The sequence below is a fragment of the Mesoplodon densirostris genome, chromosome 4 (genome assembly GCF_025265405.1).
Source record: "Mesoplodon densirostris isolate mMesDen1 chromosome 4, mMesDen1 primary haplotype, whole genome shotgun sequence".
NCBI classification, from domain to species: domain Eukaryota; kingdom Metazoa; phylum Chordata; class Mammalia; order Artiodactyla; family Ziphiidae; genus Mesoplodon; species Mesoplodon densirostris.
Window position 1 is genome coordinate 127128513 of NC_082664.1, and position 26421 is coordinate 127154933.

At 49.2% G+C, this 26421-nt stretch overlaps 1 protein-coding gene across 2 annotated transcripts in view; it reads right to left on the reverse strand.

Moving 5' to 3' along the window:
* Positions 1-11: 11 nt before the first annotated feature.
* Positions 12-26421, reverse strand: part of MAP2K1 (mitogen-activated protein kinase kinase 1) — a 79358-nt gene continuing 52948 nt past the window's right edge. The window contains exons 6-11 of one of the 2 annotated variants that reach the window (XM_060097134.1): positions 9738-9862; positions 6857-7058; positions 5537-5601; positions 2803-2864; positions 2352-2397; positions 12-241 (exon numbers count right to left, since the gene is read on the reverse strand). In XM_060097134.1, the coding sequence (XP_059953117.1) occupies positions 182-241; positions 2352-2397; positions 2803-2864; positions 5537-5601; positions 6857-7058; positions 9738-9862 (560 nt within the window). In that variant the 3' untranslated portion in view covers positions 12-181. Of the gene's footprint in view, positions 242-659; positions 1696-2351; positions 2398-2802; positions 2865-5536; positions 5602-6856; positions 7059-9737; positions 9863-26421 lie in introns of those variants that run through there. The other variant, XM_060097133.1, reaches the window with a different exon arrangement.

Genomic DNA, 26421 nt, shown 5'->3' on the forward strand with positions numbered 1-26421 from the left:
TGAAATAGGCCTTTTATTGTTAAATACATATTTATTTTGGTTTTCTGTCACCTGCCCTCGAAGAAAATGAGGGAAGGCAGCCTCACATATAACCTAAATCTCAAAAGTTACTGTTCAAAGAAAGAAGGGTGGCCAATTGGCACACAGCTTCATTTTCTGTGGCTTCACTGCCGCCCCACAGTCACGACAAACCCGGTGCCAGGCACTTGTTTTCTTCTCCAGGAAAGTGTCTCAGGTGTAACTGGAGAGAGAAGGGAAGCCATTGCTCAGTGGAGCAAAGCGGCACAGCACAGTCCAGGTGGAGGCTCCAGTGCCAGTCAGGCACCGGCCGCCCCCCAATCCTACCCCCATCTACTGTTTTTCCCTTGTATAAAAAGATGGAAGGAATCAGTGGCATCTTTTCACAGGTCCATAGGAAAAGTGGCTGAAAGATAAGGGTGCTTGCTGAGAAGAACTGGACAAAGTCCAAAGATTAGAATTACAGGAAGCCCCATTAGTCCAAAGCACTGAACTTGTCCTCAGTGTGGTATTTCCGCCTTCCAGCCTCCTTCCTGTCTTTGCCTTTCCCTCTCAGTAATGTGTGGCTGCTAAATCTCTTGATTTCTTATGCACTACAGACATTGAAAATCCCTCCACAAAAGCAGAAATATCTTTCACCCTTTGAATTTGATAGTATATTTATTAGAATAAGAGATTAGATTTGTTAAACATCTGGATTAAAATGGTAAAAGGATTTCCATACAGTTTTTAGGCACTATACACACTGTTGTTTACAATAGCATCAGTACTTGAACTTGGGGAAAGGTAAATCTCATACATGTTAATGCCTTGATCCATTTGTAACATTCAGAGTAACTCCACCATTTTAGAAACACTAATCCAAACTTAAAGAGACATAGCACTAAATATCCCACAGGGTATATTTAAAAATAAATACAGAAATACAACCAGAAGTCTACAGATCATCACAGTAGACAGACTGGTGAAGCCCCAGCTATCATGGCAGTGAAGGGCTCTGGCTAGATTGTGATGGAAACTGCTGAATTCTACACCAAAAGCAAAAACATAATGAAATAACATGATATACTCTTTCTGATGCTCATTTTCATAGCAGCAAAGCATGCTTCACATGCACTGCCTGTGAAGGATCTTACAAGGCCCCTTCCTACTCGACTGGAAAGAAGGTAAGCCTGGCAAGAGTGAAGTACCACCAAGTGTCAAAGAATCCCGAAGATACAGGCAGCCAGCCAGTCACGGTGTGGGAGAGCAGTGCAGTTTTCAGTAAGAATGACTACCCACAGTCACCAAAGTTTCACTGTAGTTCAACATTGCACGTTTTGATCATCAGCATACACAAAAATAGCCCCAAGCACAAAGCCAGTCCACTTAGGGGACTAACAATAGTAATAAGAATAAAGATGGTAATATTGAAAATGACACGAGTAGAATTTTGGCACATGCTGTGTTCTTCATCCTTTGTCATAGGTAAAATGCACATCTGAACAGAGACAGGCATGGGAAGGAGACCCAGAAGCAACATGGCATGCCGCTGGGCAGGGGGCTCGGCTGCTTCCCCAGTGCTTAGATGCCCGCCGCGTGGGTGGGTGTGCTGGGCTGGTTAAGGCCGACGGTGGAGCAGAGCCAACCTGCAAAATCCACTTCCTCAGCATCAGACCTCTTGATAAAAGCATGAACCTGTGTGTGAGGAGGCGGACAGAAAGTGTGTGTATAAACCAAGGAGGAGGAGTCAAGAGTCCTGGCTCGGGAGGTTGTGCTGCGTTTGGAAGGTGCTCTGGGAGCCTGCCCTTGGCCAGTTGCAGGCCTAACCCCCTGGCTCTGCTGGTCTTACCCCCTCCTCAAGCCCACTCTCTCTGAAATGGAGACACCAGCTCTGCCTGCAGTGCCTTGCAGCATTATTAAAGGAACAATGGAACTGATGGACTTGAAAGCACATGTTACGCTGACCAGGCTCTACATGGCATGTGAGTTCAGACATTTACAGTATCCCATTCCTGCCACCGCCACCATGTAGGAGACAAAGTTACTTGGTGAGGGGACTGAATCTAAGATAAGCCAGTCAGTACTACAAAAAGGCCCTGTCCCCTTGCAGGGGCGGGCTGGCCCTTTCTTTTCCCTGGACTCCCTCTGGCTGCAGGGTCATCCCGCCTTTTCCATTAAACTGATAGGAGGACAGGGGAGATACGTTGGGTATCCTGCAGGCCCGATCAGCTGGACTACAGTGGTCAAGGCAGAGCAGGGTGTCGGCTCCGGAAGCACTGGATAGGTGACTGACAGAGGAGAACAAATGAGTAAGCAGGTGGCAGTGTAAGAATCTGAAATAAACGACTTACCATGAGTTGCTTCAAATCTGCTCTCTCTGCAGGGTTTTTTATTAAGCTTAAAGGAAGAAAGACAGTGTGAGAGCTCTTGCTTGGCACTGGTTCTAACTCAGATTACTTACATGTGCATGCATGCCCGTCCTCCCCACACCCCATAGGCTCTGAGGAAGAGTGCCTAAGCCTTACCCACCTTCCTGTTCTTAGCAGAGTGTCACACCCACAGCAGGTTAATAAACACTTGTTGAATTAAACTAAGGCCAAAAGGCAATATGCCAGTCCCCTTACACTAAGTGCTGAGCACAGCAGCTGTTTTGCCCGCTGCTACAGTCAGATAGGTCCCCCAAGTCCTAGCACTCTGGACGAAGGGCAGCAGCTAAAGGGTAGAAGGCAAAGCTGTGCTCTCCAAGATGGATGGGGAGCCGGACAAAACCAGAGTACTTTCAGAGAACAGGAGGTGACTTACCATTTATTCACAAAATCTTGAAATTCCAGACTGAATACTCCACTGGGCAACTTTGGAGGAGGCTGCAAGTACATGTGAAGACATAAGAAATGCCCGGTGTCCTGCTCCACCCATCTCTCCCTTCCCCACTCCCACCTCTGGGCAGTGCTGCCCTTATCCAGTCAAGAAAAGGCAGGGGTGAGAGGCCAGTGGCTGCTACCGGGTTACCCTGTTGGAACCATCAATCTCAAACCAGTCAGAACTGGGGCCAGTTCAGCGTTCTGAGCACTCACTTGTCTAGTGACTGAATAAATCACTGTTTCTCTCTGAGCCTCAGATGACCCTTCTGTGAAACGAGGAGGTTGGGCTTAACAATCCCTGGGACCCTTTTTAGCTCGGAGGCTCTACCACTGTACATCTTGGAGTGTGGCAGGGAAACAGAACCATCAATTACCAGGAGCAGCAGCTAGGGGGTGTGCAAACCACTAGGCATAGCCCAGCCCGGACAGCACCTATAAGGCTGGCTAAATAATAAAATGTTTACCCCTCAGGAGCTCTGAAGGAGCACACAAAGGTTAAAAAAACATTAACTGGCGGAGAGCTGGGTCTGGAAGAATGTTACCTACACACTCACTGCAGGAATGAGGGTGTTTGCAGGCATCAGAGCAAGCACACTGGCAGTAGCCCTCGTCTTTCCAGGGTGTATGGTGGAGATCACACAGGGCAAGGCCCTGGGGCACCCTGCTCATGCACCACACAGCCCCAGGAAATGTCACCCACCCTTCTTGTGACCCGTGCTGGGGTTCTGTGCAGCTTCCTTGTGAGCTGACTCCCAGACACTGCTCTGATGTATAACCCAAGTCAACAGGTGATTGGAGACTAAAAATCAAACCCTAACATTACCAGAGGAGTCCAGCCTAGTCCTCTTCCCCCTGAACGCCTTATCAGAACAGCAGGTGAATAAGCCTGATCCCAGGTCATGGACTAAAGCCCAGCTTTTGGGGCCCACGGTGCTGAGGGGGTATGAAGGGACTATGCAAGGGAGAGGCCAGGCAAGGGAGGGGCTGTGTGCCAGCAGAGTGTGAGGTGCAGGCCACCTGTCACCACCGTGCAGCCCAGCCTCCTGGGAGGTAGGATGGGGGCTGAGAGGAGTAGGTGGGAAGGAAGGAAAAGCGCTAGGTGGGACAGGCCTGAGCTGCTTTTCATCTTGGAGCCTGTTTCCTTAGCTGTATGAAAAGGATAACAAAACCAACCTGGCCCACCTGAGCAGTGCTTGGAGCACTCAGTAGGAAAATGAATGTGAAAATATCTAAGAAATCGGTGCACACTAGGTGACTGGCAACTATTTGACCTCAGCCACCCCTTCTCTTAATGTGGCTCCCACCCAGCACGACCCAGTTTAGGTCCCAGCAGGAGAGGATGGCTTTCCTAACACAAATGCAACACATTCTGCCTTCCTTGAGTCCTTAAGCAGCCTAGATCAGATCCCGAACTTCCTGTGTCCCACAGTGCTTAGCATAAAGCTGTGCAGCCAGGCAGTAAAGAGAGCTGAACTAAGCTCTCCAGTAGACTGTGAACCAGTGACAGTGATTTTTTAACTGCTGGGGTGAGCCAGGATTTTCCCCGCTGAGTTTGTAATGAACAAGGGGACCTATCTGAGCCTTCGGGGGTCTGGTTTTAGCAGTAAGAAAGCATGAAACTCCACTAGTCTCAAGGAAGAAGAAAATGGGGTGATGCCCTTTACATTCACTTCAGCCGAGTGGGAGGCCTCCAGCTGCCTCCCAAACAGGTCAGAGCTAGACCATTCTCTTCCTCTACCCATGCTGCTCCGGAGGACGCCGAGAGTGCTGGCCTTTCTTAATCATCTGAAATCCTGTCCTGCCCTCAAGCTCCTCCAGCCCTGCCCCACCCTCCTCTGAGCAGCCATGGTGCTAGTCCCTAGCTTCCCGCTCCCCCAAACCCAAACTGATGAATACTTGTCAGTCCCTTCCTTGATCCTTTTTACATTTAAACATACTGGTATATATATTTCACAAATAATATATCTTCTTTGTATTAAAGTTCGCCAACAGCAATTGAATCACCTGTTATTCCATCACTTCAAGATAATCACTATATCATATTACTTTCCAGGCTTTATGTGCACATACATGCGTACATAGATTTCTTTAAAGAACCAATCATAGTATACACACTATTTTATAATCTGCTTTTTTCACACAACTAATAGTGAATATTTTCCATATCTCTTTCTGCAATGTCACTTTTTATGTTCATTGCTTTATATGGAGAAAACCATATATTGCAGTTACACATGCATTTGCCTTGCCTCCCCTACACAATCTAACAGTCTTTAAGACCTGAGACTGTTTTTCCATTTGTAGATCCCCATCTCACTCCTACCGCCACCCCACAGTGCTTAGCACATAGTAAGTGCACAAGAAATGCTAGGTGAAAAAAAGGAAATGCCTGGTGAATGAAGGATGAGAATGTCAATGGGCAGGTGGAGGCTCCTGAATCTGAGAGAGGAGGAGGGACTCAGAGCTGCATGAAGATGTTCCTGGGGAAGGGACTTCTGCAGCCTCTAAACCAGCCACTCAATTCCAGGATCATAACGCACAAACCAGGACACACGAATCTTGGAGCCCAGGCAGCCCATACTGTGGGAACAGTTCAGAGGTTTCCCAGACACATCAACTGTGAGTTTTTTTCTTAAGAGGAGCAAATAAATCCCAAAAGCCATGCAGTACCTTACCTCATTGACTATGTAATCCAACAACTCAAAAATTGCCATGGGAGGTCGGCTGTCCATTCCATAAGCTACAGATTTTATAAAAAGAGAAAAGAAAACACTTCTCAGAAACAGAAGGTTATTTGCCAGTATGAGGCTAGGGGTGGGCACGGACCCTAGTGACTGGAACAGAGTCGTGGACAATAAAGAGAGACAGAAGAGCCACAGGTAAGGCCTGAACACAGAGGGGACCAGCCAAAGCCACGGTGTCAGCTGACCAGGGTCGGAGTCTGGGCTCTGCCGCATCCAAGATTTGTGACCTTAGGTAAGTCAGCTGACCACTGAGCCTCGTTTTGAGTTTTGTAGAGATGGGTAAAAATTATGTCCGCCTTTCTCCCCTTCCTTACACTGAAAGAGGAGCAAATGAGATAATAACTAAATCCTTTAGAGTTATTTAGTTTTCATTTTCCCTGAACTTGGGTCTCTTCCTCTTGGCTCTCCAGGGCCACAGCCACCAGCCCCTGCAACAACTCGCCATCGGCTACCCCTGCCCCCTCCTGTTTCTCCTTTCATACATGCCCTCTCCCATGTGGGCCTCATGGAGGTAAAGACCAGGCCTCCCTGGTCAGACAGGAATGTCCTAGCAGGAGCTACATCAGAAGATGATAGCTGGGCCAGGATCTTCCAATACCAGGTTTCCTTCACAGTTCAGAAAGGCAGGCAGTGCTACACAGTGCTTTACCACCTCAGAGTCAGGCTTGGCCACTTACAAATAAATGCATGTGGCGAGTCAAGCACTCTGTGCCTCAGTTTCCTCACATTTAAAATGGAAATTAGAGTAGTGCTCACACACGACTGCTATTAAAATTAGACAATGCTAGGCAAGTCTATGGAGATAGAAAGTAGACTGGTGATTGCCCGGGGGTCAGGGTGAGGCATCTGGGAGTGATTGCTAATGGAGATGGTTTCTTTCTGGGGTGATGGAAATGTTCTTGAATTACACAGTGGTGATGGTTGTACAACATGGAGGAATATACTAAAATCCACTGAACTGTACATTTTAAAATGTGCGTTTTATGTTAATTTTATCTCAATTTTAAAAAAATCTACCTAAAACAAAGTCATGATTTTTAAAATTAGATAATACATATAAAATACTAGGCGCAGTACCAGGAACACAGTGGGCACTCAACAAATGGTAGGAAGTTGTTGGTAATAATAATTTCCTACACCTGGAGACCCATGCCCCAGCCTGGCTCCAGAGACAGAGAATCAGCCCTCCAGAAACCCCTGACAGCAAAAGACCACCCACAGGCCAAGCTGGGGCCACACCAGGCCACTCACAGCTGAGGGGCCTTCCGGGAGTCCTTGGCCGGGGCGGTGTCTCAGCCGCATCTCCCTCCACCTGGCACCCAAACATCAGCTCCAGCTCCTTGGCATCTGGAGGAGGGATGGGATACCTCCCGACCGCCATCTCAACCAGAGAGAGCCCCATGCTCCAGATGTCCGACTGCACCGAGTAATGAGTCCCCTGGAGTCTTTCTGGCTGCAGGAGAGACAGACACATTTATCACCTGTGAGCTAGCTTGGCCCACGCAGGAGAGGGATGGGTGAGTCCTCATGAATACCTGGGGCTTCCTGCCCCTTTGAGGCTTGCTTGCACTGCAAGAGAGGGCAAGGCTGCCCTGCTTGGTCCCAGCCCTGGGTCTACTGATGCATTTTATCTTCTTCTGCCCCTTCCTCTCCAGAGCTCACATCCTGTTTCAGGACCTCCACTAACCTCTTGAATTTGGCTTCCCACCTGCCCCCAAATACTGTCTCTACTAAATCCTAGCTGGCTCCCGTGGGTCTGACCCCTAACTGCTGTCTCCCCTAGAACCTGCCCTGAACTAACAGCATCCTACCCAGCTGGGCCCTGGCTAAGCTTCAGCTGTGGCTCCAGCTTTGCTCAACCATGTCACTGTCTTGCATGTGCAGGACAGCTTATCCAAAGCCCAGCATGAGAGGTTCATCTTGAGTCCTGAGTCCAAAAACATGAAGCTTCTGGAACATGGGTCATGAATGAGGTATCAGTGGGTAGAAAGAACACTGGCCTTGAGAGTAAGGAAAGCTGAGTCCTAAGACCAGCTTTGCCACTAACTCACTGTTCTTGGGCAACATCGAAGAGTAGAAAAGGCAAAGGATCTGGGTTCAAGTCCCAAGTCTGGGACTTACAAGCTGGGTGATCCTGAGCCTCAGTTTCCTGGGGCTAATGAAATGGGGCTAACAACATAACAAAATGGGGCTAATGATGATAGTAACAACATAACAAAATACCTGCTCTACTAACTAGGGCACTGGAAAGGTCAAATCAAATGAAAATGTATGTTAGATGTTGCAAAATGTTATGCAAATATGAGTTGTTATTGGTGAGAATAGTCAAAGAGAAAGAAATATATATAGTGCTATACAAAGCATTATTTTTATTGAGCATTAATTGAAATAGTACAAGTATTTCAAGAACCCTACCAAAAAAAAAATCTTTATTCTGACCATCGTGCACTTATTTAGACATCAAATTCATTTCACCCATAGGATTTTTCACTAACCCCAACACTGAACTATTTTGGAACTGACCATGTAACCACAGAAACCCAAACCACTGAACCCTGGATCGATATAAGTTCCAGGGCCTTTCAATCGATTTTGAACTTGATAGTTGGCAGTTGAGTAGCCCAGGGTGCTAGCTGCTCAGTTTTTAGACATTTAGGCAAGAAGCTGAAGAGCTGATGGGCTTCATGCCTTTAGCCACTGGAATGGAGGGGGTGGTGATGTGGGTCAGCGCCAGGTGAGTCATGTTACCCATGGCTGGAGTCACAGTGTGGGGAGGGGACAGACAAGAAGGAATGAGGGTGTGAGCAGGACCTTCCACACAGGGATGCCAGGAACAGCTGCCAAATCTTACCTAAGAGGCAAGTGAGAGCCTGCAGTGCAAAGGGGGACTGACCGTCAAGGAAGCCTGGCTTTCAACGCCAGCTCTGCAAGGTGAAGTGGGCAGGTCACTTCACCTCCCTGAGTCTAGATTTCCTCATCTCTAAAATGGGTACACTAATCTTTACTTCATGGGACAACCATATAGATCAAAGAGGATCATCACTCCAGGATGTGAAAGTCCTTGAAGAGTGTACATAAAACACAATGTGCTACGATGCCCTGAGCCCCCGTGCCGGCCCCTCCTTCCACCTCCGCGAAGGCCTCCCACTCCTCCAGCTAACGCTCCTCTACTCTGCCCTGGTCAGCACTCATCCAGAGCCACATTTCCCCTTTCTGAATCCTTCTCACGAGCGCGTTAGCCATTTACTCACCCATTCAGTCAACCAAACATTCACTCACTTGCCAACAATTCCCTGAACAGCTACAGTGTGCCAGGAGCCAAACCAGACCCTTGGGACAACAGAGACACCTCCGGCCCTATCCCTGCCCCCCAGGGAGCTGGTTGTATGGGGGAAGCAAGAGAACGTGCCAATGTCACCCCTGGGCGCGGTGGAAGCCAGCAGGGCTGGAAGCAGGAAACACCTCAGTGACCTCAGGCTGTCAGCTGAACTAGACTCCAGCCAGGGGACCAGGTAGGTGTGCTGTGGTGAGAGACGGGCAGGTAACTGGGAGACATGCAGTGAGGAGGGAGAGAAGAGGCTGGAATGGGGAGACAATTCTGAATAGACTCACAGGAGTTGGGGGTTGCTAGATGCTAAAAGGATGGGGAGCTGGGAAGAAAGGTTAAAGGCTGATGCTCAGGTTTCTACCTTGAAAAACTAAGGAAACAGTGATACTACTTACTGCTAATGGAAATGGTGGGGCAATGTGGGGTGGGGGCATGTCTGGGCATGTCAGTCAGAGGGTCTGAAGACGATCAGGCAGAGGTCCTGAGGGTAGCTGGAGCTCAATGTCATCAGAATGGAAGCCAAGCTCTGGGACACATCCAAGTGCCAGTGAGCTGAAGCTGCGATCCTACTATCTCTTCCACTGAGTCAGGGCCCCAGGGCCCCAACCATGCTCCACGGCCTGTGAAAGGCCAAGACCATCTCCCCATCAGACTTTGATCTCCTCAGGGAGGGGACCACAATGCCTCATCCCTCGTTCTTTCTCACCCACCCCCATCACCCAAGCACAAGGGTCTGGCTCCACCCACTTGGCTCCTATTCCTGATCAGATAAGAAGCTGGAAAAATGGAACGAGCTGCTCATACCGACATGTAGGACCTTGTGCCCACGAAGGAGTTGGCCATGGAGTCGATGAGCTGCCCGCTGACCCCAAAGTCACAGAGCTTGATCTCCCCACGGGAGTTCACTAGGATGTTGGAAGGCTTGACATCTGTAGGGAAAAGAAAACAGAAAAGTAGAGAATTGACACAGGTAGGTTGGGAAGGGGAAGGTCAGTGCTCCCCAGACAGACCAGCCCTGACCACAAATGCCACGACACACCCCAGCCCCCATCACAGAGCCAGCCCTTGGCTTAGGAGCACTGGACACCAAGGCCCCTTTATTGCCCTTCGTTCAGGGTTCGAGGAAGGGCTGTCAGCAGAGGAATGACAAACTGCTGTAGAAGCGGGACAGAAAGCCAGTGTTTTCCACTCTTTGAGAATCCAGACTGAGCCAGATGACCCACAGGAGGAGTCAGTTACCATGAATAATCAAGATTTCAAGGTCTGTTGTTTCAACTGCCCCTGTTGGCAAGACACAATATCTGCCGCCAGATCATAAGGTAGGAAGACCTGGATGCTTGCTGAGGCTACAGACCAAAGACTAAAGGAAGATGGGATGGAGGCAGGAACTCCTATTATTGACCTCATGCACAGAGCATGTGGGTTTTATAAATGTGTGTGCCAGGAGCTGAGAGCCAACGTTTGATTCTCTTTCACTGAAGTCACATCCCTAACAGCCTGCTCAACTGCATCTACCTGTTAGTCAGGGAGAGTCTCTTGATACCGGGGCCAGAGAACTAGGGAGGCCTGAAAGCTGCTCTTCAGGGTGAGGCAGTGCCCCCAGCACCAGCCGCATTCCCCTCCCCTGCACTCGGACCATCCCCGCGGCCCGCCCTGGCTCCCATCACCAATATTAGTCCACTGGCTCTTCCCTTTGCCAAGAGGTGAATTTCCAAATGTTTTTCTTCTACCGTCTCCTCTGATTCAAACAACTGCCCCGTGAAGCAGGCAGAGCAGAGCCAAGAATTCTCACTTACTGAGGCTGGGACTTGGTAAAGGTCCCCAGGGCTTTGTGGACAGACATCAGCAAAGCAAACAATGAGACCCGCTCAAGAGCAGGCCAAACCCAGGAGCAAAATCGTAAACCCTGACAGGGAATCTTTGACGGAAGTAATACAGACACTATATAGGACATCTGGAGAACCAGAGGAAAAAAATGAAACCCCCATAATTCCAACCTACCAGAGCCACTATTAACATTTTATTATTTTCCCCTTCAATACTCATATGTGTTTATTTATCCTTAAACAGATTCTAACAGATCCATTTAAGTATCTTTCCAAGGGTAAACTGAAAAAAAAAAAAAATCACCCTCTCATATCCCAGTAAGTCCTTTACCTGCCTACCTCCACCCAGCCCCTCATCATCCCCAGTCTGGGTCAGGTCCTAACCACAGCCCCCAGCCAGCTCTAGCCTCTCTCCACCCACCGCAGGCTCCACCAGGGCAGGGATGTTGGCTATCTGCCTCGCCCCTGTAACTGCAGAGCCAGGACAATACCTGGCACATAGGAGGTGCTCCAAAATGCCTGTGAATGAATGGAGATAAACTCACCATGTACACATGCACACACTCAGCACCATGGGTGCTGTCTTTCTAAGACCCAGCCCTCAACATGTCACAAGACACGACAGCACAGGATACGAGATCTTTCCAAACCCCTTGGCAACCTCCCGTGTCTCTCACATAGAGACTCTCAGAACACAGGCGTCAGAAACAGCCTTACAGGGCATCTGGTTCCTCCCCTTCATGGTGGAGACGAAAAGCCTACGGCCCAAAGGGATCCAGGGACCTGACTGAGGTCACACAGCAAACACTGGATAGAGCAGGAACCAGAACTCAGACCTTGTGATGCCTGGACCTGCCCTCTCCCCACCCTCCCTGCTGCCACATCACTCATTCCCGTGTCCACTGAGCTCCTGCTACATGCCGGCACCACGCGTGTACCTGGACACAACAGCCAGCAAACTAACCCAGTTCCCACTGTCACAAAGCTTACACTTTAGTGTGAGGAGACAGACTAAACAAACCAACAAACCAATGTGCAGCACCAGGTGGTCTCAAGTCCATGAAGAAAATAATAACAAAACCTGCTAAGAGCCCAGACAGTGAGGGGGCTGCTGCTGCGACAGGGTGATGAGGGAAGGCTCGTGTGCAGGGACGGCCCTGGAGCACTGACCTGGGTGAAGTCACGCGGTGAACCGTTCGGCCTCCTGGAGAATTATCTCAAACACATGGGGAGGTTATAACCTTCAGGAGCTCAGGAACCAACTTTTCCTTTGTTTCTTCCCAAGCCTGGTGTTAGGACCGGCCCTGACCAACACTTCCCGCCGAGGAGCCCCTGGTCCTCGTCTCCACAGCACCGTGACCCTTCTCCAACAGAGGACAGATGCCTGACCCTGGAGGCCGGTGTTCAGTGTGTGCGAAGTGAGGCTGAGTGACAGGCCGGAGCCGGGAGAGCTGGGCACAGGGAGGCGCCCCAACATGAGTCCCTCCCTCCACCGAAGAACGTCCCGGCCTTTCCTTCCTGCAAGCGGACCACGAAGCCCTGAGCTCCCTCACCTTCCAATGTTCCCATGGCCTGTTTAGAAATGACCTGCTAGGCCTTGTTATAAGGCAAAGAGTGGCACTGGCTACAGAGACAGGGGACCTGTGTTCAAATCCTGGCCCTGACGCCTGCTCTAAGTGCAGCCTTCAGCAAGTCCCTTTGCTTCTGTAGTCTGTGGTCTGCGTATCAGTAAAGCAGTGATAACAATCCCAGCTCTCGCAACCTCACCAGATGGAGACCAGGATCAATCGAATGAACTGTGGGCATTTAAATAGCACACACGTTACAGGATCACAAAAAATGATTCTTTCACGGGTTGCCCTCTAAGACAGGCAGTTCACAGCACCAGACACCCACTCCCTCACCCCGCCCTGCTGCTCAGACACCACTCTCCAGGCCACAACTGCTGCTCAGGAGCGGCTGCACTGCCTCTGTGACTGTCCTTGTATCTGATTTCTAGTCACATGGCAAGCCAGCCTCCTTTTTTGCAACTTATATAACGCCACTTTCCTCCCTCCCTGGCTGTGGCTCCTGCTTCTGCCACCTGCCCAGGGAACTTCGCTGCCTGGGAGGCTGCAGAGATCCATGCGGGTGGGGGCCAGAGTGGAGCAGGGGGAACCCTCAGGGGGGCCTCCCTGCTTGGACCACATCCATCCTGGAAGCCAGATGCACACACAGGGCCCCTCCTGGTGACCCTGAAGGCCTGACAAGAAGTTGCTTGGAGACCTGGGCACTCCACTCCACTCCAGAGCGTGTGGCCGGAGCAGCCAGGCCAGGACATGCTCCTTCCCGGCAGCCCTGGCCAAGTCGGGCTCTTCTCTACAGGCAGAAAAGAGGTCAGATAAGGCCAGAGAGATTGTTTCCTCCAACTGTCAGCCTCCTGCATTTGCTTCCCACAGTCACCGCCTCTCCTTCCTCTGCTCCGGTGCCCAGGAACTCCTCCCCCAGCCTGTCTTGCACGGTGACCGGCACTTCTCCCTCCTCCCATGGGGCAGCCCCCGCACAGAGCCTGCCTCGCAGTACAGTCCAGGCCCCTCGGCCTGCCCTTCCAAGCCCGCTGTCCTGCTCACTTCTGCAACTTCTTGCTGCAGCACGTCTCTGTGTCCACCTTCCCCAGGCTGGGGCTCACCTGCCTCTCTGTGCTGGTCCCCACCCCTAAAACCTCCTCCTTTGCCCCCACCTGTTCACCTCTACATCCAGGTGCCTGGTTCTTTTGAGTGCCCTTCCCAGCATGGAATACTGCCCTGCTTTGGAGCCCTGGGAGGTTTAATCGGGCTTTTCCTCCCACATCTTCCCTAGCAGCAACCTCAAACATTGTTCACATCACAGGCGCAAGCCCTCTCTACTCCCCGAGGCCTCTTCAGGCCTTGGGTTCTCTTTCTGACCCTCCAATATTAGGAGAGTGAGGCTGGGAGGAGCCTCAGCGTGTGGTGGGACACTATTCCGCAGCAAGCATCCACCGCTCTCCAAGCTCCCAGGCTGACAAGCTTCCCTAGGAAGACAAGCTTCCCTAGGAAACCTACAAGATGCTAAGGTCCGATACCCAGATCCTGCCCTGGCTCTGCAACAGTGAAGATGGATAAACCCTCCTTCTTCAAAAATGATTAAGGAGGTGTTATGAAAAAACTAAGTGGAAGAAAGTATTTTCTTCTCTGATATTTTCTGCACCAGAAATAACCACTGTTCAAAGCCTCCTGATATTTCCCCCATGAGCACATGATATTAACTTGACTTCTGAGCATTTTCTTTCTTTTTTAAATTAATTAATTAATTAATTTTTGGCTGTGTTGGGTCTGTTGCTGCACGCAGGCTTTCTCTAGTTGCAGTGAGCGGGGGCTGCTCTTCGTCGCGGTGCATGGTCTTCTCATTGCGGTGGCTTCTTGTTGCAGAGCACGGGCTCTAGGCGCGTGGGCTTCAGTAGTTGTGGCTCACAGGCTCTAGAGCGGAGGCTCAGTAGTGGCCACAGGCTTAGTTGCTCCGCGGCATGTGGGATCTTCCCGGGCCAGGGCTCGAACCCGTGTCCCCTGCACTGGCAGGCGGATTCTTAACCACTGAGCCACTAGGGAAGCCCTGACTTCTAAGCATTTTCTACTCCTCTTTGGATTAAAGAATTTAGCGGGGTCACTTGTTTATTCTATAAACACTAATAAAGTGCCTGCACTGAGCTATGAGTAAAAAGGACAGGTCCCTGTCCCTGTCCAGGCTGTCACCACCAGGGGAGACAGAATTCAACCAATTAGAAGCCAGCCAACCTCGGAAGACACAACAGCTCTGGTTCATTGAGCACCTACTATGCCAGGCCTTTTAAATATATTGTCTTCTTTAATCCTCACGACAATGGTGTGAAGTAAGCATTATTAACCCCTGTGCACAGACGAGAAACACTGAGGTCCAGAGTCTGGGAGTTATCTATAAAAGTTACAAAGTGAGGTAATGGCAGAGGCTAGAGTAGAAGCCATAGACTGTTTATCCAGAGGCTAGCTAATCTGGGTCTAAACAACAGAGCAAATGGCGAACCATAGTGGGTTGTACTCCAAAGTTTCAGAAAAGCCATTACTAATTTGTGAGTGAAGGTGGTCAAAAGGCACAAACCTCCAGTTATAAGATGAATAAGTCCTAGAGACGCAATGCACAGCATGGTGACTACAGTTAACAGTACTGTATTGTATATTTGGAAGTTGCTAAGAGAGTATATCTTAAAAGTTCTCATCACAAGAAAAAAATTGTAACTATGTAAGGTGATGGATGTTAACTAGACTTATTGTGGCCAATCACTTCACAATATACACGTATATCAAACCATTATGTTCTATATCTGAAACTAATACAATGTTATATGTCAACTGTATCTCAATTTTTTAAAAAAGTTGTGGTTGGGAAGCGGCGGGGGGGTCACTCACATTACCAATGAAACAAGCTTTATCTGGGAATAGGAGCTGACTTGGGGTAGGTTGAAATCCTTAAAATCTGGTTGTGAGAGAAAATAATTCTGAGCTCCAGTTTAGTGAGCAAAGTGCTTCCTTCTCAGCTCCAGCTCATTATCCTCCTCCTTGACAAGTTTAACTGCAAGAGACGTGCTGACAGCAGGAACTAGAGGCTGTTTCCCACCTCCTGATTAACAAGTGAGTTCAAACAGTGAGCCTTCCGAGCACGTGTGCCAGGTCCTAACAAGCAGCTATTTTTATCTCTCCACTTTCAAGAGTTTTGCAACCACATCCAGCAACTGCATTTCAATTTCTGCTTCCCTCCCGAGATTCAGTAGTTTTTTTTTTTGTTTTTTCTTTTTAATTTTTAATTTTTGGCTGCGTTGGGTCTTTGTTGCCGCATGCGGGCTTTCTCTAGATGCGGCAAGTGGGGACTAGTCTGTGTTGCAGTGCACGGGCTTCTCACTGCGGTGGTTTCTCTTGTTGCGGTGCATGGGCTCAAGGGTGCGCAGGCTTCAGTAGTTGTGGCATGCGGGCTCAGTAGTCGTGGCTCACGGGCTCTAGAGCACAGGCTCAGTAGTTGTGGCGCACAGGCTTAGCTGCTCCGAGACATGTGGGATCTTCCCGGACCAGGGATCGAACCCGTGTCCCCTGCATTGGCAGGCAGATTCTTAACCACTGTGCCACCAGGGAAGTCCCTGATTCATTAGCTTTGAAATGCTTTCATTTTCTACCTTAGTGCACCCCTCTCTGCATATGCAGTGCTCATCCCTGACCCAAAAGGCACACAAATGCTGACCATTAAACAAGAGATGATGTTGCAAGAGTTCAGGATTTGGCTTTCATCAGCACAAATTTGAAATCAGGTAGTAACAACAGCTACAGCAAAAGGTATAGGGGTTACAGTAAAAGGGAGAGGGAGAGAAGGGAGAGAGAAAAAGAAAAGGGAAAAGGGGGCAGTAAAGGCAAGAGTTTATGGATCCTGGATTCCCTGATCTCTCATTTCTAATGAACCCATGCTAATGCGTGGCACAGCAGCCCCATATTATAGATATGGAAATTAAGGCTCAAGTAGAAGCCACTTGCCAAAGACCACAGAGTAACCTTCCCATTAAAAGAGCATGCCTTATAGCAGTATACTTCCCCTTCCAGACTATCTGGGCGACTTCAGAAGACAAGCAGATATTCAATCTATCACAAAGCCAATCAACCACCTGTGGGCAGAAAAACAACACTGGCTAACTTGGATGCTTATCATCTGTACTTCAAGGAAGAGAAATTAGCTAAAAACCTGTTTTGACCTGCTGAGAGCTAATTTTGCTCAGCAGGAGGAGAGGAAATTTTTTTAAAAAGATGGAAAAAGGAAAGGTAGAGGTAGGTCGGAGATCTGTTCATTTTTAAATGGAAAGTGGGAGAGAATGTCTAATAATATCACCATAGTTATGGTGACCCAAGCTGCACCAAAGTAAGGCATTGCCATTTGTGCCTGGGTCACGGTCAGCATGATTCACCCGTGAAGTCAAGGTCACTCACCAGTCGTTCCTAGCTTAGCTTGAGACAGGCCCTAAAGGAAATGCCTAGGAAGTCATTCGCTCTTGCCAGGTAAGGACAAACGTAAGCTAAGTGGAGCGGGAACATCCTGTGTAACCTACTGAGAAGGACCCTCCCCACCACATACACTTACTGGGAGAAGTGCTCCTCCCTGACTCCAACCGACTGCTCCAGGTGGAGACTGACAATTGGAACCCTGTCCCCCTGACGCAGGCTGGGCCACTCCCAGTTCCCCCCCATCCCCTGGCATGGTGATCTGGCGGGTCTGGGTATGTGACCAGTATTAGTCCAATTAGAGCCCTTCCTTGGGATTTTCTATCAGAAGCTGGGAAAAGCTCTTGCCTCCCTGATAATAAGACTAAAGCCAGAGGCAGTGGTTCCCATGTGGTAGCGATGGCTGGCCTGAGAGAATAAAGCCAACATCAGAAGAGAAACAAATGAGAGAGAATTAGCAGGTTCCAGGACATGCCCCCCGCCACCGCCCACCCCTGCCCACCCCCGGGGATACCGAAATCTGCAGATGCTCAAGTCCCTTATATAAAATGATGCAGTATTTGCACATAACATATGCACGTTCTCTTGAATGCTTTAAATCATCTCTAGATTACTTACAATACCCAATACAAGGTAAATAGTTATAAATACAATGTAAATGCTGTGTAAATGAAGTTTTGCCTTTTGGAACTTTCTGGAATTACTTTTTCCCAAATATTTTCGATCTGCAGGTTGGTTGAATCCAAGGATGCAGGTATAGAGAACCGACTACACACCATAATTGAAGTATAACAGCTAATGGCATTTGAGTGCTTGGACACAATTTTCCCTAAGGCCAGGCTGCTTATTCTTCCTGAGGTTTAGTGAGCTAAGCCAAAAAACAAAAACAAAAACAAAAAATATCTTTTATTGTTTGAGCTAATTCGTGTTCACCAACAACCAAGAATCCTAACATCCACTGATTCTTATCATCAATTGGCATCAAAAATTACATTAAGTAGGTATACAGTGTGGTGTGGAAATGGTAGCACCAACTTTGGAGTTAGGCAGATCTGGATTTGAATCCTAGCTCTACCAGCACAAGCTGTGTGACCCTGCAGGAGGCCAAATTACAGAGCCTCCTGAAGCCTGTTTCCTTGGCTGTCAGGTGGGAACAGTAATTCCTACTTGATGGTAGGTACTAAGGGCTCATAAATAAGAGGAACTACATATGAGATACACAGAATGTAGAGTTCAATGTCTCTGAAGCTTGGGGGGAAAATAAGAGCTAACATTTGTTTGAGAAAAAACACAAGCAACAGAGAGAATCAGGTCCTGCTGGGTGGGGTTCCTACCTATGTGGGCCCTCCCCAACCCCCCACCCCACCCCGTCAGTGCCAAGAGGATCCATGCTGTTCCCCAATAGTCTCTGAATCATTCACTCTTGTAGTCTCTAATCCAGATGCCTTCTGTATTCATATTCATTCTACCATCCTTCTAGTCTTTTTTGTTTGTTGGAGGGGAGTGGGAAAAAAGGGTTACCTCAAAAGTAACCCCTTAATTACCTCCCTTCACCTACAGGAGGGAGCTCCACCAACTATTTGCTCCAGATAGGTTTTGCTAGAATACTCAGGGACTTGGGCCTGGGCTCTGTCTGGGATGGACTTGATGCTCGCTGGGAGCTGAGGTTGGGGTGGGAGCCCTTCCTCCTGACCCTGGACAAAGCAGAGAAAGCCAAGCTTCAGAGCATGCAGGACAAGGCGGCCCAACATGGAGACAGGTGGCCTGGGATCCCAGTGGTCTTCCATCCCTGCCCTGTCCCTTCCTGAGCACTGGCAACATCTGGCCCTTGGGCTGCCCAAGGGCCCCCAGATCCTTATAAGGAAGTCCTCTGTTCTGTTTACACTGACTCAAGTTGGTTTCTGTTACTTGTAACAAAGAATCCTCACCGAGAGGCTCCCACCTCCTCCGGGAAGCCTCGCCTGACCCCTCTCCACCCACAAAGCTCCCTTCTCCCTGGAGCTCTTACCATGTATGTCACTTGTCATGTTAGTAGGTTTGCCACCTTCTTTTAGTCACATTTTTTCCTCTTAAAAAATCCAAACATTCACAGGGCTTCCCTGGTGGCGCAGTGGTTGAGAGTCCGCCTGCCGATGCAGGGGACGCGGGTCCGTGCCCCCGTCTGGGAGGATCCCACATGCCGCGGAGTGGCTGGGTCCGTGAGCCATGGCCGCTGAGCCTGCGCGTCTGTAGCCTGTGCTCCGCAACGGGAGAGGCCACAACAGTGAGAGGCCCGCGTACCGCAAAAAAAAAAAAAAAAAAATCCAAACATTCACAAAAGTAGAGAGTGTGTAACCATGTATCCAACATCAGCTTCAACAATTATCTACGCATTGCCAGTCTTGTTTCAACCAAAACCCTCAGTTTTTCCTTTGTGGGGTGGGAGGGAACAAATATTTTAAGCCAAATTCCAGACCTTATGTCAATTCATTCATAAATCTTTTATCCAATTTTTAAGGTACAGTCTTGCTTCTTTGATTAGGACTACAAGCTTCTTAGGAGCCCAGCATTATATGTTCAATGTGCTTTTTTTTTCTTTCTTTTTTTTTTTTTCCGGTATGTGGGCCTCTCACTGTTGCGGCCTCTCCCATTGCGGAGCACAGGCTCCAGACGCGCAGGCTCAGCGGTCATGGCTCAAGGGCCCAGCCGCTCCGTGGCATGTGGGATCTTCCCGGACCAGGGCACGAACCCGCGTCCCCTGCACTGGCAGGCGGACTCTCAACCACTGCGCCACCAGGGAAGCCCCTCAATGTGCTTTTAAATGCCACAAACTTGACTCTGTTACACACACATGGTCCACGAGTTTCCTCTTCATCTGGTCCTGAGGACAGTTCCAGGAGATGGAGAAGGAAGCAAGATTACCACTAAATGAATGAAGGTAAGGCTCAGAAGTGATGAGGGACTCTGACAGGATCACTCAGGGAGCCAATGGCTGAGCCTGAGGGAACCTTCCATGAGGTTCTGTCCACAGCCAGGACACTAAAGGGAAAGGGAAGCAGTGGCTCTGAGGCCACTTGGCAGGTAGCAGCTTTCTGAGGACTCACTGCCTGCCACTACCAGCCAATGACAGCACCGCACACACTTCACAAGGCGGCAGGCACTTACCTCCAACAATAAATTCTGAAACATGTTGTTTCCAAACGGAAAAAGCAAATCCCACCATGTTTGTTTCTAATTAACTCGGTGCCGTTAAGCCTAATGCTGGTTCCCACCCTCAAGCTGAGATGCTCCGCTAGACTATGTTGTCACTCTGTAGCGCTGGGCATGGTGAGCTGGGCTCCACCTTGCTAGGGTAGTGGTTAACAAAATCTGCCCCTTCTTTGGTCACCAGGTCACCAGGCTTCCAAGTCAAACCGGCTCTCCTGGGCCCACAGTCCTCCTCAGGAAGTTATCTGTAACTGAGGAGAGCGGCAGTACCCCCAGCCCCAAGTTTCCCTTAGAAATGAGGCTTTGTGATGTGAGAAGGAACAGGACACAGCTCTGCCAGGATCACCTCTCAGCCTAGGGTAACAGGTCTTTCCTAGAGGGAGGAGGCACAGCCTTAGGCCTTGGGTCCCTTCCACCACCTGCCTTGGGGAGGGCCACGGGGCAAACCTTGTGGCTTCCTTCCCTTGACTTCCCCATCTGTCCACACCAGCACCTGGCCTCTGCTCTCAGGGGCTTTGTAGGATAATCTCTCCCAACCTGTGTCCTCTTCACCCCTCCACTCGGTGACTAAACCTGACTCAGACCCACGTTCTTTCTTCCGGAACCATGGCAACAGCCTCCTAACTGACCTCTCTCCCCTCTCGCCTCACCTTAGCTGCAGCAGCCAGAGGCCTCCTCCTCCAAGGACAGCTTGCCTCCCTTCCCTGTGCAGGAGTGCCCCTCAGCTCCCCACTGTCCAGGCTAAAATACAGTCCCTGCGCGTGGTGGGGAAGACCCTCCTCAATCGCTTCAACTAATTCTCACTTAACTCCCACCAATTACCACCAGGAATCCTTTGTTCTAAACACCCCAAACGACCTGCTATTTCCTGCGAGGACATATATCTATGTTTCCCTGCCTGTGTGTCATCATGACTCATGTGTTTCCCTCTACCTGGAATTCCTTTCACTGACACTGTCACTTGCGTAACTTCTCCCTATGCTTCAGAGCTCAGCCCAAATACCACCTCCTCCACGATGGTTCCAGAAAGGGATCTGAGGAAGCGCTTTCCCTCCTCCAGCGTCCCATCTGCCTCACTTGAGATGCTAAGAAACAAACTTGTCTGGAGGCATAATCCATCGCTGTGGGTCTAGCACTGAGGTAATTCTAGAGAACATGACTCACATTTCTTTTTCTTTTTTTTTTTTTTTGCGGTACGCGGGCCTCTCACTGCTGTGGCCTCTGCTGTTGCGGAGCACAGGCTCCGGACGCGCAGGCTCAGCGGCCATGGCTCACGGGCCCAGCCGCTCCGCGGCACGTGGGATCCTCCCGGACCAGGGCACGAGCTCGTGTCCCCTGCATTGGTAGGCGGACTCTCAACCACTGCGCCACCAGGGAAGCCCCATGACTCACATTTCTAACCAGAGACCACCTACTGGATTCCAGCTACCAATCAGCCACTCTCTGTTTCTCTCCATCTGTAAGGTGGGGCAGTCTAGACAGAGTCCAAAGAAATCTGTTCTCCCTATAAATTCACTGCCCCCTTGAGGCTGTCACCACACGGCTGGTGGATGAGAGTAGCAGGCAAAGGAAGCAGAGGTGTAGCCAAGGCCACCCCCCGGACACCACGGGCAACCTATGGGTTGAGGCTCAGATGACACTCCCCTGCCACACACGGACAGGGACTGTGCTCAGGACAGAGCCCTGTTCGCAGCCTCAGGGGCCACCCTGACTCTCCTCAGGGAAGCCTGGCTGGCAGGATGCCAGGAAAGCTCTGGCAGGGAGACAGTGCCTTGCAAGGGTCACTGAAGCAGCCACTCAGAAACTCATTACATGCATATCTGCCACCAACAGCTTGTAAAACAACAAAACAAAAACAAACTTGGGCCACTTCAAATGCCTATCGGCGCCAATGGCAAGTCTGACTGAAGTGAGAGGAAGACTTTAGAGGTTGAAATCCTGACTGTTGTGAGGACCCTGTTCCTCTGGAGGCTGTTGCTGGGGTCCCTCGAAGTGCCTTGGAGATTCCCAGCTGTCCCCAGGACTAGGATCCAAAAACACTCTCACAGTCTCTGCAGAGGGCTTAAATCTCATCCTGACCTGAGAGCTCCCTGTTTTCACAAAACTCTTCATCCCGGGCAATTAGGAACTCTTTTGCGGGGGTCCTCTGAGCCGGAAGGTCCCAAGGTACAAACGACTCTAGCTCTGCAGAGAACCATCGCAGCTTGCTCCAATCACAGTCTGGCTGGGTGTCCCCTCAGGCCAGCTTTCTCAGTACACTGCAGCCCAGGCCACTAATTCAGTGCTGGGCATAAAGATCAGGGAGATTACACACTGCTTCATCTGACAAAAGTTAGAGAAAAATAAGCTGAGACTTAATTTAACACGGTTCTCAGCATTTATTGACGTTCATCTGCCAGCAACTCCAAGGCAGAAATTATTCACCAGCTAAGCTGTATGAACTCTGCATTGATCTAAATCACGTAATCCTTCTTCAGGGTCTTAATCAAAACAAGATTTTTTGTTTGTTTGTTTATTTTGGCTGCACCGGGTCTTAGTTGCGGCACCTGGGATCTTTCAGTTGCGGCATGAGGGAATCTTTTTTAGTTGCGGCACGTGGACTCTTAATTGTGGCACGTGGACTTCTTAGTTGCAGTATGCGGGCTTCTTAGTTGGGGCATGAGGACTGTTAGTTGCGGCATGCAAACGTTAGTTGCAGCATGCATGCGGGATCTAGTTCCCTGACCAGGGATCAAACCCGGGCCCCCTGCATTGGGAGCATGGAGTCTTACCCACTGGACCACCAGGGAAGTCCCAAAACAAGATCTTGATAATGACAGGGGGCTAAGAAGCATGGTGGGCTGGCAGTGCAAATCACAGCTTTAAATGGCATGAAGCACAGCTGCATCTGAGCCCCCCCATACACACCTTAACTCATAGCCTAACTACTTAGGTCAGCTTTGGTTGAACTAGACCTCTGACCTCCTGCCACAGTAAGTGGAAAGACTACCCAGAAACCTTTGGAGCTAAGCCCTCTCAGAGCTCCAGGATCGGGGAAATACCCTTTTCTCCTACCCATGTCATACACTGTTTTCATGAAGCACCTCAAGTGAATCAACTTACAGCTGACCTTTGTGCTTAAATTCTAAAGCTTTCTCAGTTGGGGGATTCTTCTTCCCCTTAACTCAGTGGTCAGGAAGATTTTTCTGTAAAAGGACCAGAGAGCAAATATTTTAAGGCTTTGAGGGCCACACAATCTCTTTCACAAGCAACTATTCAACTCTGCCATTACAGCACAAAAGCAGCCACAGACAGCACTTAAATAAGCCTGGCTGTGTTCCAATAAAACGTCTTTATGGACACTGAAATTTGAATTTCACATAATTATCATGTGTCACAAAATTCTGAAAAACAAATCTTAGCTTGCAGGCCATACAAAAATAGCCAGCAGGCTGTGAGCTGCCAATTTTGCCCACCCCTGCCTTAAATGCTTAATTATTGTTTTGATCCTGTGTTAGCAGTTTTCTGTCTTTCAGACCCAATGCTTAATATTATCTATAGTGGAACAACTTTTTTCACCGTAATTTGCTTGCTTTCAGAATCTGTTCCTCCCATCTTCTAGTTACAGAACTCCTCTTTTTCATTTGGGATATGCTCCTCCACAATAGCGAGTGTTCCTGCTAGGGTGCCAATGAAGGGACCCCATTAATCTGCCCCAGAGGTGGTTTCATAACTCAGGATGGCCCACCACACTACTCTAGTCCCCTGGACACAACAAATGGTCCAGGACTGGGCAGGGTCTCCAAGCAGAGCCAACTAGTGATTCAAGCGCTGACCTAGATGCTGAGGAGGCTGGGCGGAGCTTTCTCTGGGATACGGAGCACTAAGGACTAGAAGTATCGGGCTAGTGAGGTCCGTGCTGCCCCCAGTGAAGAGAATCTGACTGAAAAGGAAGCCCACATAAGGAGGAGTAAAGCCAAGAGGTGACCAGAGTCCTGAGGCTATCATTTCAACCCCATATTCATCCCTGCCTTTGGACCTCCTGGTAACTCTAGCCAATGCACTCCCTCTTTTGATTAAGTAATCTTGAGTTAGGTGTCTGACACAGCCAAAGAATCCTGACTAATTATATCACATCAGATTCTATTTGACAATTGGCAGCATGGCGATTCATGCACAAAACAATGACACTGGTTGTGCTCCACCACATATTAGAATCACTTATAGATATGTCTCTTTTCCCCTGTTAGACTCTAAGCCCCCAGAGGACACAAGTCATTTATGAGCCATCTTTATGCCCTCTGCAGTGATTCACCCAGTACCTTGCACTTGGTAGGTATTCAGTGAATATTTTACAATACGAATTAACTTTTCTTTGATGGGGGAAACGTCTACGAGAAGGGCAAGTAAACAGAGAGGAACATGTGTGTGTACCTACCCATGACTATCCACCAGCATGTCACCCAGAGATTTCAGAGAAAACGTACACTCCCAGAAGGACCACAGATCGAATCCCCAACCTCCCAACCAACAGCCCATGAACCACACACACCAGACTGAGCCGCACAGACCGCTGCTCTCTTTGTACACCCGGAGGAAACAGAATACGATGTCCGCACGACACCAAGGCAGATCACAGTGCACCGCTTCACCGTGGATGAAATCCAGAATAGCTGGCCACAACTTCAGACACGGGGAATACTGCCTCTACTTGTCCTGCCCAAGAAGTCCTGTTCCGCAGTGGCAGAGACCAAGCACTTCAGGAACCACAGTGAGAACCTGCTGATCTCCGGGTTCCCATACAGCATGGACACATCAGAAACATAGGAAAGGCAGCCACAGGCACACCCACAGCAGTGCAGCTCACTAGCACCAGGACATGCTCACCCGGTCGGAGAAAGGAAACTGCAAAACTTTCAAGAGGCTACTACCTAGCTGGAAAAACAGGACCTAAACGGTACCTGAAAACAGTTGTTTACCCCCCAAATACCATTATTGTACTTCCTCTCACTTAAAAAGTATAAGTGCAGGTATGCCTAATTTTGTATCACCGACATATTCCCACCCCCTAAAAAAAAAGTTTGAATCAAACTGATATAATTTGCTTGCCTTCTTGAAGAGTCTGTGAGAAATTGGATTTGAAAAATCCTCTAGTGAATGTTTTGAGAAAACAAAGAAGTGCTCCTAGGGCAACTTGTGCTATAAATTACTTTTGTACATTAGTTTTACTTAAAGCAGGGCACACCTAGACATCACTTTCAACCTAATAATTTAAAATCCTGTCACCTTTGCCCACGGATGTGCCAACCACACTCAGTAGGAAGGGATGGTCGCTTGATACTTGCGTGACTGTCGCGGGAGCGTACGCTTAGAGGCAGTCACGGCGGCCCCCCTGTGGGAGGTGACTGAGCCTGCAGCCCCCCACCCCCACCCAGTGAGGCGAAGAAGGGCCCGCTGGCCCAGCAGCAGCATCCCTGTGGGAGCCGTGGACTCAGGCAGCTGCTTTTCTGCCTGAGTGACTCAGCCACCCAAACCAGAGCAGCCCTCCCTGGTCCCTATCCCAACACAGTCTGGGGGTTCAGCTTTTCAAAGGCTTCTCTATACTTTTCCAGGCTCCTTCCAGTGAATATGTTTTGAGAAGCTTAAACCAAGTTAGGCTGGTTTCTGTTGTTGGCAATCATAAAAACCTACTAATTCATCTGCTAAGCAGCAGCTAACGTATATTAAGTGTCTACCATGTGTCAAGCAATATTCTAAGTGCTTTGCAGGCATTATCTCAATCCTCACAACCTTTAAGTAGGCTCTGTTTTCTCCACTTTTCTGAGGTTTGGAGAAGTTAAATTACTTGCCCAAGGTTACACAGTAAGTAGCAGTCAGCATTAGAACCCTGCGCTTCTATCACTGTGACAGAGTGAAAAAACTGGCCATAATATTTTGTAGCTCCTCCCAACAAGAGATAAAGTGCATCCCTCTACTTTCTGAATCTTGGCTTGGCCACGTGACATGCTTTAGCCAATAAGACATTATAAGAAAACCTGACACAAGCACATGCTTAAATGGTGCTTGAGTACTGGGGTTACCCCCTCTTGCTACTGAAACCCTAAGACCATCATGGGAAGAAGCCAAGGGTTTAGCCTCCCAGAGGATGACTGAAAACGTGAGGAAGAAGGCCCTGCCATCCCACAGAACTGTACAAGGCAATAAGCTGTTGTTGTTTTAAAACTACTAAGTGTTGGTGTGGTTTATTACACAGCAAAAACTAACTGAAATAATCACTGAGCTATCCCCACCAAGTCAGTATCAACAAGTAAAGAATTTTTAAAAACATAAGGCAGAGAAAAAACCTTTTTATTTTTCCCCTTTTTTCCTCAAGGACAGAATGAGAAGAAATGGAGTTTAAATTTCATCAGGAAAGAATATATTTAGAGCAGAGGAGGAACTTACTGGCAGTGAGAAAGCCTAAAGACAGAGGCAGAGAGTCTCTCTCTC